The sequence below is a fragment of the Calonectris borealis genome, chromosome 2 (genome assembly GCF_964195595.1).
Source record: "Calonectris borealis chromosome 2, bCalBor7.hap1.2, whole genome shotgun sequence".
Lineage (NCBI taxonomy): Eukaryota > Metazoa > Chordata > Aves > Procellariiformes > Procellariidae > Calonectris > Calonectris borealis.
The window spans coordinates 167,950,864-167,964,683 of record NC_134313.1 but is presented as its reverse complement, the minus strand read 5'-3'; the positions used below and the strand labels follow the sequence as shown (position 1 = coordinate 167,964,683).

At 45.4% G+C, this 13,820-nt stretch overlaps 1 protein-coding gene across 4 annotated transcripts in view; it reads left to right on the top strand.

Moving 5' to 3' along the window:
• CCDC13 (coiled-coil domain containing 13) overlaps positions 1–12,564 on the top strand; it is a 37,876-nt gene extending 25,312 nt beyond the window's left edge. For 3 of the 4 annotated variants that reach the window (XM_075144331.1, XM_075144333.1, XM_075144332.1), the window contains 4 exons: positions 135–263; positions 2,725–2,879; positions 6,932–7,046; positions 7,569–12,564. In XM_075144331.1, coding sequence (XP_075000432.1) covers positions 135–263; positions 2,725–2,879; positions 6,932–7,046; positions 7,569–7,728 — 559 coding nt within the window. In that variant the 3' untranslated portion in view covers positions 7,729–12,564. Of the gene's footprint in view, positions 1–134; positions 264–2,724; positions 2,880–3,711; positions 3,885–6,931; positions 7,047–7,568 lie in introns of those variants that run through there. The other variant, XM_075144334.1, reaches the window with a different exon arrangement.
• Positions 12,565–13,820: the final 1,256 nt, after the last annotated feature.

Sequence of the window (13,820 nt, the reverse complement as noted above, 5' to 3'; positions counted from 1 at the left end):
GGGGGAGGTAGTGAGCCTGGCTCTGCATTCTGGCTTAGTCTTCAGACAAGTGTATTTTGATATGTTTTTCAAATCCTGTCTTTGTTTCATTTGTGAAATGGGAAACAGACTCTCTACGCTTCTGCTGCTTTTAGGCTTGCTGGCACTGACAGCCCGGATTTGAAAGTGCTGCAGACACAGATCACAGAGCACAAGGCTCTCTGCCAGGCTGCTGAGGTGGAAAGAGACAGGCTCCTGGAACTGGTCACTGTGCTGCAGAAAAGGTAGCGGCTGATTCTGCCAGTATCCTTTGTGGGATGCTGCGATTAAGGAACGCTTGAGACGTGTGAGGGTCTATAGCATGCAGTACAGTACGCCATACGCTGCCAGAGTGATCCTTTCCTTAAATAGAGGCTTTTAAATTTTTTCTGCTCAATTTCCCTGCCTAGTTGATGATTCATTTTTTTTATTATTCTTTTAGAACAAAGGGCAGAAAAAATGGAGTCATCTTCAAGCTTGCTGCACCTAGATAAAATTAGAATTTGTGTATTTATATATGCGTGGTGCTATCTAGGCAGCAATATTATTCATCAGTAATAAATACTGTAATTATAGTTATAATCTGACTTCTGTTCCAAAAGCTTTTCACATTCTTTTAAGTTTCACTATATCCTCTTCTAAATGAATTTCTTCTGGTTTAACTGAAGCATAGCGGTGATTTTTTTTTTTTCTATTATTCAATTCAATTTAACATGATGTTAAAAGCCAACTGTGTTTTAGGAGGGCAGAAAAAGCAAAGTCTTTTCTCTTTGGACACCTTGCAGCTACTGCTTTTTTTCCCAGTTAGAGAATGTGTATTATTTGATTCCCAAATCTGTATTCCAGCTTGTAGGAAGATATACTTTTGTCTGTGTGCTTTTGAATACAATAGGCACTATTTGCTTGCTTGCTTGCTTCATTTTACAATAGTTATCATTTCTCACTTGTTTAACTTTTGTCCCATACAATTAATTGCAGTCAGAAAAATACATTTTTTTATAACTGTGGTAAAGGTGCTTTTAAGGGCTAAATCCTGGAAATACATGCCGGGAGAATCTTATTCATGTTTGTAAGCAAGCCCAGTGACTTTAATAGAGCTATGCAATTAGATAAGGATGGAGGTGTGAGTGATAGCTGAAATGGAGCCATCACGAATACGGGATAACGAAGAACATGGAGTCAATGAAATGCACAGTTGCTTGTAAAATGTACCATAGACTGATGATTCAGCAGCTCCACAGTTATCACACATTTATCAAGAGCTCCTGCAGGTAAAGTAAATTTTCTGAGATTGTGTGCAATAACTCTTGGAAGACCTCAGGATAATATAGCATCCAGTCATATTTCAACATGAATATATGTAAAAAAATCAGCCATTCCTCCTCTTCCCTTCCCCTGTTGGAGCGTGGGTCAGCAAAGCTCAAGTAACACAGATAATGCTTAAGTCAAGAGAAGAGCCCTGGGAATGGTTACATGAGTGGGATTTTTCTACAGCAGCTGCCAGAATGTAGGACTGTGTTCCACAATCACTTGCTGCGGAGCAGAATATACTGTCAGAACATACTCCGTTGTAAACGGTTTGTAGGATTGGGCCCTGCTGGGGGAAGGAGAAGAGCTAGAGCAATATTTTGGTTTAAGTTATTCACATTGGCAGAAGATTTAATAAAAACCGACTAGTCTTGTCATTTTTCCTCTGCTGTTTATCTAATGTGGATGCTGGGGGAACACCTGGTCAAATAAAAGTTTAGTGAATTCGGAACCACTGGGAGAAATATAATTTCTCGTAGCATGTCACCAGCCTGGTAATTCACTGCCACAGGAGGTCAGAGTCTTGCCTGTAGCTAAATTTTTAAGACAGTGATATAATTTTATTATAGTTGTAATATTTTTTTAGTTATGCCAGCTAGGAGGGAAATACGACTAATCAAGTCTCTTGATTCAGGGAGTAATCAGCTACCCCCGTGGGGTCAAGAAGGAAATTCTTTTATTCTGCACTACACAATACAGTGAGTCAATTCTGGTTTCTCTCTAGCTTTAAACTCCTTTAAATCATTTGGTATCAGGCACTGCGCCACACGAGATGCACCACTGACTGCATCTGTGGGCGCACATCAAATTTTTGTAGTTAATTTTCTAAGATGTTGTGCGGGGTGAATAGAAAGGCGCTTTGCTTTTCTGTTCTGTGCTGCAGAGCGAACCATCACTTTCCTTTCCACTCACTGTCTAATGGCCAAGTTTATTAAAAGCAACATCAAGTTTCTTTTCTTACTTGCAGATAACTGACGCAAAACAGCTAAATGCTAGACAGTGTTTTTATAAACTATTTTCCTTCCAAATTTTCCCAGTGTGTTTAAAAAAATGCGTTTTATTATTCTTGTAATAAAAGATCTCTCCTCAGCAATCTGCAGCTTGCCTGTCCATCTGAGTGGTAAATTCACACAAGTAGCCAGTGTTAAGGGATCTAGGCAACCTCCGTTAATGAACCCGTTATTTTCAACTGTACTCATTAGTTAATTCTGTTTTGCAAATTTGGAAGATGTCATCTGGAACAATTGCACTGGGATTTCTGCCTTTGGATGCATGGAAAATTCTCCTTTTCCCTCTGTTGGGAGCTATGCAGCCTGAAGCAGGATTCAGTATCAAGACTGACTGGATCCTTAGTAGTCATGACATAAATAAGCTGAACTACCTTTTTTTGCCTATCAGGGTGGAGGAAGGCAGCGATAAAGTCTTGGAAGCTGAGAAGAGGCTTCAGGAAGAGCGGCGGCGATGTGTCATTTTGGAACAGCAGCTTGAAAAACTGCAAATGGATCCAGGGAGGAACACAAGTGCACAGAAACCTCCCCTGAAGAGCAAAACAGGTGAGGTGGAGCACTTATCTACAACTATGTCCCGCATCCCACCTCTGTGGTTAGTAGACAGCAACAACATTTGGACTCTTATCTATCAAACCTACACAAGTACTTGACCTTACACATGGCGATTTGGAGCTACTCTGACCAGTGGACCGATACAGAAGGTGAAATCCTGGCCCCACTTAATTCAAGAGGATTTTGCCACAGATTTAAGTGGGACAAGGACTTTGGCAATATGTGGTTTTCATGGGATGACAGTCTACAGAAAAAACTTGTCACTGCTCTGTGTTGCCACCATGCCCACTGCGTGTTCCCTTTGCACTTCTGCCTGAGAGATTCAGCTGAAGGTTAAGAGCAGAATTAAAGGACGCATCCCAATTTAAGGCCTGTCAGTGCCTGTGAAAAACTATTGCTGGTGATGAAGTAATTAGATCTGTGTAATTTATTATCCCATGAACATGATAATCTCCTGCTATAAATATGAAAGCCTCACTAGCATAGTTAAAGGAGAAGAATTCATGGTGGATGTTAAATTTTTATTTCCCTGATCAGATCCTTTTATTGCTTAAGGACTCTGATTCTGTAAAGTGTCTAAACCAATAAAATGGCACATATTCTTAAGGAAACTTTTCCAGTGGTTTCCCTTTTTATATGTATTTTATAAGGTAAAAAGACTTTAAGTGCCAGGATATGAACAGTAGGAACAGGAATTTCAATTTGGCAAATACTAGGATGCCGTCAGGCTGAATTATGGTGATTAGAGGTCACAAGCCTCATCAGAGACCTTGTACAAGCTCTTGGCCTGCCCCACACTGAAACGCGTGATCTTGGGCTGTAGGGGGACTGCCCTGCAGCTCAGCAGATGCATGGCGTGGGCTTCCAGCGTGACTCCATCCAGCACTACAGTGTGTACTAATGCTACCTCAACACCTTAGAGCTGACCTGTACCGAGCACTATGACCTGTATAAGCAGTCACCTCCTCTTCCACCTGCACTGGTCTCTTGTTTCTCCTTAGGCGTGGGTCAGACTGAGGTAAGAAACGCTACTGTAACTGCATTGCATTTCTTTGCATCTCCCATCATAGTGCTCTTGGTCATATGCATGTTTGACAATAAGTTCTCTCTGGAGCAGGACCGCGATGCAAGAAATCGCATGTTGTTGTTCACTGTGAATGACCTCGATTCATACAGGAGAGCTAGGGTCTCCAGTGTAACACCTACATGGTGTCCAGGACCTCAAGGGAAGCATTGCCATTCACCCATGCAGCATGTAAAGAGAATTAGGTATATGGGAACAGGATTCAGAGGAGCCTTTATCCTGAATGGGGGCTGGATGATTGCTTCAAACCTACTCCTCTCTGTAAAATATGGATCCGTTCCTTACAGCAGAACTGTTATGCCTTTAGAAAGGGCTCCAGCCAACACTGAGTCATTCTCATGTGTTTTTCTGCGAGCACTGATTTTTAGAGCTGTCTTACCTGTATTAACCGAGAGCCTGACAGCAGAAAAAGTAGTGCAGAAAAACTTAGGTCCTCATAGAAACATAGTGCTTAGAAACAAAGTGCTGCAGCCTTTGGCCTTTAGGATATAGGACGTTCATCTTGGTAAGAGAGCAGTGCTGGGCCTCACAGAAGTGGTATCGTGGGATGCCCTTTGTGATTCCCAGGAGGGTTTGGAGGTGAGAGGCTTTGGAGCCCTCATGTGGTTCTGCAGGTGCCCAGAGGAAGAAATCAGGGTGTGTGTAGGGACAGGTAGTAGCCAGGTGAGAGCTGTGGGAATACAACTCCCAGTAGTACGCTTTTTACTGACTCCATGCCTTAAATAGTATGGGAGCATTTTGGTGCTGTCTTCTAGAGGACAATTTAACTGAATTTTTGAGTGCTTAGACTTTTCTACAACCTGGTAGTGTAAAGAGTTGATGCGTTGTTCTGTTATCATACATGTGTTCCACTTAGATTTCCCTTGCAACCTCAAAGAGATACAGTGATAAACTTTCCAGGTCCTGAGCTGTTTTGGTCAAGTTGTTGTGCTGTAGTAACAGCTTGGTAACTCACCCCTGGGAGATTGGCATTTCATAGCCAGAGGAAGCAGGCTGTTCTTACCAGTGTGACAGGTTCCTTCTTACTAAATATTTAGTTCATTAGTCTTGTCTGCTTAAGGACTAAAAGCAAATGTAGAAAAGGATTGGCAGTAAGACTAATAAGAAGAAATCCTCTCTAAGTCCATAAGATGAGTAGGTGACAATCTATTTCACCACCCTTCTTTGAAGAGAGCTCAGCCCCTTGTGACGTCCCAAAACTCTCTGGAGTTTGTACAAGAAATGAGTCTACAAGTCTGTAATATACCTCTTCAGCAGAGCATGGAGGTTATCTAAATGCTTTCATGCCAGATAGTTGAGGAAATAAGAAGGAATGAAAAGCTTGAATATAAAATAGAGACTAGAGAACCCACTAATTAACATAATATTTTCTTTTCTTTCTGAAAGTGCAAAATTGGAGAGAGCTGATCTAATTGCTAATCTAATGTTTCTAGTCTCTTCAATTCAAGGGAAGTAGATAATGATGCTGAGTAGTTAGAAACAACCCAGTTGTGTTTTAAAATTATTCATGCTTTTCGGTTTTTTTCTGTCTTATCCAAATTTCTAATTAGCAAAGAATAATGCCAGAGGAGAATAGGTAAGTAACCTCAGGTTTTCCTCAGTTCTGTAAAACACAACCTCAAGATCAAAAGCATTTCTTAGTTATACAACATAGCCTTTTCTTCTCGTATGTTTTTGTCGAAGTCCAATACTCTCTGACCAGGTTCTTTTAGACATTCCACACGAGGAGGATTTAGTGTTTTAATACCAAATTTACTTATTTGAAGATATTTGACGTTATGTGGGATTTTAATTTGGGAAAGTAATACAGCAATGTAGTGAAATCACAACACAAGCACAATATAGCAATTGCAATGTACAGTTGAATCGCAACACAAATATGATTCCCATTACCAGCCTAGATGTTCACTGTCATGAGGCTGGGTGTCCCCAGTTGCCGGAAAGGAATACAGGGGTTGAAGCCAGGTCAAACCTGTTTTCTTCGAAGTTCATTTTGCTGGCTGTTTGATTTTTACACTCTATATTGGGGTGAACCACATATACACTTCCCTCAGGTTGGTCTAGCTGGCTCAAGGTAGATAGTGCTTTCTGTTGATTATTTTAGAGAAGGCCATTTACATTTGCTCAACTGATTCAGCCGTTTATCTACAGCAAAGATCACCCTCCAGTCCCCTTGGTGTTGGGATAAGGTCAGCATCCTCTACAATAGCTGTGGTCACTTCCTACATTCCTTTCTGAGCTTCTTGAGCATCCTTGCCTGTCTTCTCTGAGCCTTCTTCCATTGTAGGGGTCCACTGGTCGGTCACCGTTTTTTGCTTTTCCAATCCCAGTAGTAAATTTGAATTATATTTTCTCTATAATCCTGGAAAATGTTTTTGTGTCCCTTTGAAATGACAGGAGCAATGCTGTATGTTTTGGGTAGGCCTTTATTTAGGAAAGCATTCCTGATTTAGAACCTTGGTTTGAGTACATGTTTAAGTGCTTTATTGCATTTAACCTGTGTTGTGTTTATGCTGAGGATCAAAGTGCTTTACGAAAGCTGTTTCAGTGTGTGCCACACACAAACATTATCACAGGCATTCAGGAAGCAACAGTTGCCAAAATCTTAAGTGAAACACAATGACAAGATAAACTTCAAAATAATCCTTTTCAACTGTTTCTATTACCAATTGTTTTGGCCACCTAAATATTTTGGATGATTTTTTTTCTTCTCTAAATAGATAGGCACGCATATTACTGCATTTAGCCCAGAAATGCAAACTCATCATGTCTTCATTTTGCTGAAAGGAGATTAAAATAAAAGTCTGTCCTATATATTTACAGTATCTTCACGGATATACATAGAACTTAACAGATTCCTTAGTATTTATTCACTGTTTCCTGAGATTTACTCAGTGTGCTACCAAGTGAAAATGGTTGCTTGTTTTACTAAAACTCCATTTTGTGATTAAATCTACAGGCCAGTCTGCGAGTCACCCAAGACTCACCTTGAATATGAGTGATAGGAAGGAGCTCTCTGCAGCCCAGCTTTCCAAGTTACCTCTAGAATCGCAGCTAGAGGAGCTGAGCACAAGGTATGGTTTCCCTTCCTCCGTGCTATTACTTGCAATAGCTAAAATTCATAGCTGTCCTCTTAACAGTGATATTACCTGCACCCACTCCTCAGAAGATAAAACCTAGCAAACTCTGTAGAAGTCACAGATCCTCTGGTTTGAGCTTGTCTATGTCATTCTTACACAAATTTCCTAATAATTATACAGATACCCAGAAATGTTAAGCTAATGCAAATGTTAAGCAAGACAAAACATGTGCAAGGAAGACACGTTTTTTTTCCTTTTTCTTTCCTTATGCATTGATTGCAAGCTTATTAGTGAAAATAAAATTATAAACTTTAACAAAACAGATCTGAAAAGTATCTTGGTCATCTAATACTCTTTTCTATCTCAAAGAGAGAAGGAACAAGTATTAAGTCTGCTCTTTCTCATGCCTGTCATAAAATTACCAGAGAGGTTTTCTTCCCCAGAGCTGAAGCACTGTTCTAATTTGCTTTGAAGCTCCACAGCTCGCATGAAAGTTTTCCTTTTGTTTCCTCATAGGCTTGTGATCCAGCTGGATGAGAACGAAGCTCTGAAGGCCGCTTTGGAGACTACTGTGAGAAAGAAAGAGGAAGACTTTAAACTGTATCAGGACACAATGGACCAAGTGAAAGATATCTTTTTACAGGTCATTCGGCAGCAGAAAGAAGAGAAGAGTTAAAGCAGGATATTCAGAGTCCTTTGGACTGCAAAGCAGGGAGAGAGCCCAGGCATCGTGCCCATGAATTGAAATGCAGTGGCAGTGTAGTTTTGCAGCCTTGGATCGTGTCATTTCTTTAGCATTTGCAGAAGGGGATGAGAAATGGAGATGAAATACAAAAAGAGTGAAGGTTTTGCATGTCAGCAAATTCTGTCTGTAAGAGTTAGCAAGCAGCTGGCTCTCAGACTGCACATGCATAAGTTGGTGCAGTTTAGGAAGCTGCAATTCTGCAGTGTGATTTTGGGCAAAACCTCCCTAGTTTCAACAGAGTTTTCCTCGAGAGGGCTCGGTATTCAATATGCTGCTGCCTTTATCAGCTCATGAAGGAATTTGCTATACAAAAGTTATGCCAGCCCCCTTCCAAAGTCGTGCCAGGAACAAACCGAGTTCTGTTTTTATCAGCACACTGATACCTGTCTGTCTCAGGCTTTCTGTGGTCCTTAAGTGCTCAGAGAGTGGATTAGCCTGGCCTGTGAATACCTGCAAGTGAACTTTGCAGGAGGTTCCACTTACCATTCCAAGCTGTTTCTTTGCTTGAACATATTGGCAGCAGAGTTTTCTGAAACTCAGTGGAGTTCCCACTGGAAAGGTAGACTGTGCAGATTACCCCTGCAGTCAGTCAGACCTACCTTAAATTCAGCTCACTCCATACGAAACTTGCCATCCAGGTTATGAATTCTCTATTTCTGGGTCTCTGCGTTCATCCGTCAGGCAGGTCTTGTTCTGGCTAGGAAGAAATGCTAACAAAACGCAGGCAGGTCCTCACTGCAGTAGTGGTGGGACTTTTGGAGATGCTGAAAACCCTTGCATCTCTGTCCTTTTCTCTTGCAGCATGGTGAGAACACCAAGCGCAAGCTAATAAGGCATTAACATGCAGCCTGCCAGCAGCGAGCTAGCCTCGGGGATTACAAGCAAATGGAGGGCTGGTCATTTTTGTACAGTGCTGCTTTGTTTCTCGGTTGAAAGTCTTGAAAGCTCTTCTTTTTCTGCTTTGCTTTGTCAACTTCTTTTTGTGAGTGTGAAGTTCGTCAGACTTTAACCCCAGCCACCACCAGTGCAAAGTGGATTTGTGGGCAGGCAAGCCGTTGCTCCCTTCCCCAGAACAGGGATTGCGTCCTGCGTTAAGGCAGAGTGAAAAAGAGAGCAGAGCGGGAGTTACTCCAGACGCGGTGAGGGTGGTGTCATCCCTGTCTTCCTCCTGCTTAGGTTCAGAGATGTCTCTCTTCAAACAGTTAATGGAGTCCCTGATGGAGGAGGTCATTAGCCGAGAAGCAGCTCAGCGCCTGAGAGTTAACCCTCCCTGTACTTAAGAGCCCTGCTCTGCTCCCCCAGCGCTGGCCTATAGCCACCTATAGCAAAGCTGTCAGGTGTCTCTCGCAAAAAGCAGGACCAAAACAGTTCATTGCCAAATTCCTCCTGCTCACCCCGCTGGTAGCATCAGAGGAAAAGGCATCTTGCAACCCGCAACCCTCTCCTCCCGTCAACTCCAGGAATCGTAAATCCTGGATCGAGAGACAGACACAGTCTCATTCAAGTGAGCTGCAGTTTCTTTCTGTTCAACTCCGTCCTGACGATTATGTAGCATGGGGTAGAGTGAGCAGACCAAACAGAAGAACTCAGCCCACCTCTGTCAGATATTGTAAGGACCTGCAGTAGCAAACGGATCCCTCTGAAGAGCTGCCTGAGCTGTGGCAGAGGTGTGGAGATTTTGCTATGCGGTGCCTGCTAAATTCAGGCTGGTAGCTTGCAGCTGGAGATTCTGATTTCGCTTACACACAAGTGTGAATCAATAATATTTTCACATAAGTACAGGAGAGGCAATCCGCCATCCTTTCTAATACACAGTCAGCATTTGTCTCCTGTCCCGTGATGAAGCAGTGAATATCATACCACTCTCCTTCAACGTTCTTCCTGGGGTGGCTATGAATCAACCCATGAAATGCAGATAAGAAACTGGGAGTGCTGTATGTTACAGAACACATATGGCTCGCTAGGACATGGTGCAAACCTCTTCACAAGTGCTGTAACACTCATTTCTTCAAACATATGCTTGTTTGGGGTTGCACAGAAGCATTTTCTCTTTTTTTTCTGCACAAACACACACAGAGCACCACCGAACGCCTTGACAAAGAAGGAACTAAGACATTATAAAATAGTTTATTTAGAGAGCCCGTACCTGTAAGTAACTCTTTCTCATGGAAATGTGCAGTCTGTCTCCCATCACAGAGCAGTGGGGGGGAGGGGGGCTGAACACAGGCCAAATTGTCCAGATTTTTCAGTTTTCACCTTAGTTTTGAAATAAATTCCCTCTGCACTTTCACAGAGTGACCTGCCTTCGAATTCTCCCTGTGCTGACTCTTGCAGCAACCGATTCCCGGTTTTCAAGATATGAGACCAACTTTCTTGCAGTGCATGTCATTTTATTGCTGAATGTAAGAAACCTGACGGATCTTGGAAGCAGCGACCCTAGCTCAGCTGGCTGCTGCAGCCCCATGTCCCAACCCATCACTCGGAGAATAAAAACAGTGAAAATATTTTCCTCACTGCTTGCAAAAACCCATACCGCTGGTCCTCAGCCACAGAATCTCTCCAGCACGCTTGATGTGCTGTTTGAGCTGCAACATTTCTTTTAGGGATGTAGCTGGGCTTGATCTGAAACCTCCACAACCCCCTGCTTTCCTTGGAAGTTTATCCTTGTGGATAATTACCAGCCCGTTAAAATCCCGTGCTTCAATTCTCATTTGAATTTCTCTGGCTTCGGTTTGCAGCCAGTCATCGTTACGCCTTTCTTCACTAGATAAAAGAGGTGTGAGAACCCAGCATTTCTTCGCTGGGACAGCCTTCATCCAGTGTAAAGTCACGTCACAGGCTGCTTTTTGATAAGCTCTGAGTTTTTTCAGTCTCTCCTTGTGGCTAATGGTGGTGACAAGCTAACGGTGACAAGGCTCAGCATCGCTGGCACAGGCTGGTGGATGCAGTTAAGCTGTGAAGAACAGCGTAAGGTTAATTTTGCTGCAAGTATTTGAGGCTACGGACACTCCTTGTTAGGATTTGGCCAGCTTTAGGCAATGTATGCTAAGGATACGAGTCCTCCAAACACTTGGGCTGAGCCAAAGGTTGTCTCCTGCCCCGGAGCTGGGCAGAGCACTTCCGCGAAGCAGCCAGAAAGCGCCTGACGGATGCATCCGATTTTAAAAGTACAGCTGAACCGCTGGGAATAAATGACCTTTGATGAATTGTCATCGTTTTCCTTTCGGCCTGTTGCGAGGCGTCTACCTGCGAAGAGCAGGCATCGCAAGAGCGCAGCTTTCCAAACTGGCCGCAACGTGAATTAAGTTGCATTAGCGTGGTTAAATATAGACAGTATCGACGCAGGCGAGCTCTCCCTGCCCTGGGCTCCGCTCGGCCGAGTGGCAGAGGACCAGCCAGCAGGTCACAGCCGATCCCGCTGTAACGGCTCCAATTTAGAGCCGCAAACTGGGGCTGCGGGTGGCTTGTGCCCTCCCCGAGGCTCCAAAGCAGGACGGAGGTGCGAGGAGGAGACGGATTTCAGTCCTTCACGTGGGTGAACTGGCTTGGAAGCTGGTGGCAGAAGGGAACTAAGTTGGCAACTGCTTTGCCAACCCCTCCGGCAGCCGCAGCAGCAGCTGCTACTGCCCTGCAAGCCGCAGGGCCATCGCCCCGTGCATGACAAAAGGAATGAGGTTCGGCTTTAAATGGAAGAACACTCTATCTGAGCCCCCACGCTCTAAATTAAGCTACAACTGAGCCAAGAAGGGTATTGGGTTTCTCCCCTCATCCTCTCCCCTCCGAGCCCAGCTCCGAGCCGGCTGCTCCCATGGGACGGGGTGGCCTCGCTCAACAAATGCCACCTCAATCCCCACGCGTCTCCGCTTTCAGCTCCAAAACCCATCTGCGGGCAGGGGGTGAAGTCCTGGGCTTTAGAGTCAGCAAGAATAGTTATCTGCGGGGCGCAGCGTGGCAGCGAGAGGAGGGGGGCCGTCCCACCGGGTCATTGACCGAATTGGGCCATTTTCTCAGGAATGGGAGGCGATCGTGAGGAGAGGAGCTGAAGGCAGTGGGCTTTGACCTGACGCTGGGTTGTCCCTGCCAGGTGGTGGGACCCCTTCTTCAGAGTCCTTCCCCAGGAGGTTCTGGGACCTTTGATAGGGTTGGTGTGTGACATGGGGGTCGGGTAGAGCCATTCTGGGGGTGCTGAGAGGGGTCTTGGGGGTGACCTTGGATGGATCAATGGATGGATGGATGGATGGATGGGCCACACATCCCCCCCCAGCCATCCTGCTAGCAGAGAGGTGCCTGCTGAGGTCCTGGTGGGGTTGGCATGTTCCCAGCGACACATTTGCATGGGGAACCCGATGGGGCAACCTAAGTATAAAACAACCCCTGTGGGTTGTTATAACCCTCTCTCCTTCCAGTTCACCCCACAAAGAGCTGCTCCAGCAGCAGGGAGACAGCAGCGTAAGGCAGGAGCAAGCAGCCAGGAGGAGGTTCCTTTGGTGTCCCCATCAAACATCTCCAGTTTGTGCCGTGCCTCACTGGGACCTTCCCTCTCGCTTTCTTGGACACTAAAGAGGGGCCTGGCCTCAGCTCTTGTGCCACAACTTCCAGCAACCCACCAGATGTTTGAAAAAACTATCATTAAAATTGGCTCAAAGCCATTAACAGCCCTTCGTCATAAAGCACCAGCACTGGGGCAATAAAACACGGGGGCGTCCCCTGTGCCGAGGAAGGCACGCTGGTCACATTAAAAATAAATCTCAGTATATTAGAAATCAAGAGCGTGTTTTTTTTTTTATTTTAGTAATATCTATAAATTAAAGCTAAATGATTTTTATCACCACAGTTCCCAGAGCCTCATGAAAAACCGCCACCCAGCCCTCCACCTGTGTTGTATTTTCAATCCAGCAAGATCACAAATTACTCAGGAGTAAAAAAAAATAAAATAAAAATCTACGATCAGCCCGAAACTCTCCGGATGCCAGTGCCCAGGGGGAGCAGCACCATGGGGCCGTCACCCTCCTGCCCTCCGGGACCCACTCCCTGGAGCCCCCCCCCGGCATCCCTCGCATCCCCGAAAGCGAGATCCCCATCGCCTCCAGCCCCGTGGCCACACAGTGGGGTCCCTTGTGCCTCCAACGCAGCAGACGCTTGGAGAGAAGGATTTTGGGGCTGGTTTTGGTTTCTGCACGGGGCAGGATGGGGAGTGAGCGGGTTTGGGACACGTCGGTCCGCCGGTGCCCCTTTGCTCGTTGCCTTCCTATGCCACCCCCCCACCGCAGCGAGCCGATGTCCGTCTGCACCCGCTGGCGGGGGGGACGGACCCAATTTTCCCTCCTGCTGAGGCTCCTTGACGTATGGCCGTGGCTGCCCATACACCCCTGCCTTCCACAGGCGCACGGAGCGTGACGAATTGTGTCGCTGTGCTTATCTACACCGATCTCTTAATTACTTCGCCTCTAAGTACCCAGTCAATTATGCCAAGGTCTGAAGAGCCAAAGTCCCTGGGCAGGGACTGAGCTGCGGCAGCAGGACGAAAGCTGGGGCTCCGGTGCATCTGAAGGACAGGTAGCCAAGTCCTACCCCGGCTGCTGCAAATTAAAGTGGCTCGTTAGGTGCTGAAATTGTTGGCCATACAGCCATCGCCAAGGCTTTCTATGGAGAGCCTCTCGCTGTGCACACCAGGTTAAAAATGCTGCTAAAAAGCCTTTTTGTCCATGGCCAGTGCAACAGCAAAGCTGGGCTGACCCGAAGGGTGCCCATCCTGGAGATCTCCCTCCTAAGCCCAGAACGTGACTCGTCTCATCTCACCCCAAAGCAGACAACCCACAGAGGTATTTATAAAATCCAGGGTTTTGGATTTTATTCCCGGCCTTGTTTCTCCCCCCTGACCCTACAGGCAGCCAGGAGATGCTCAGGGACATCGGCCCCAGTGTGAGCTCTCCTCAGATCTCACAGGGGTTTGGTAGAAAGAGCCTGGCGCAGGACACGGAGACGGGCCTGACTTGTTCTTGGCTGACTTGTATTTGCATATC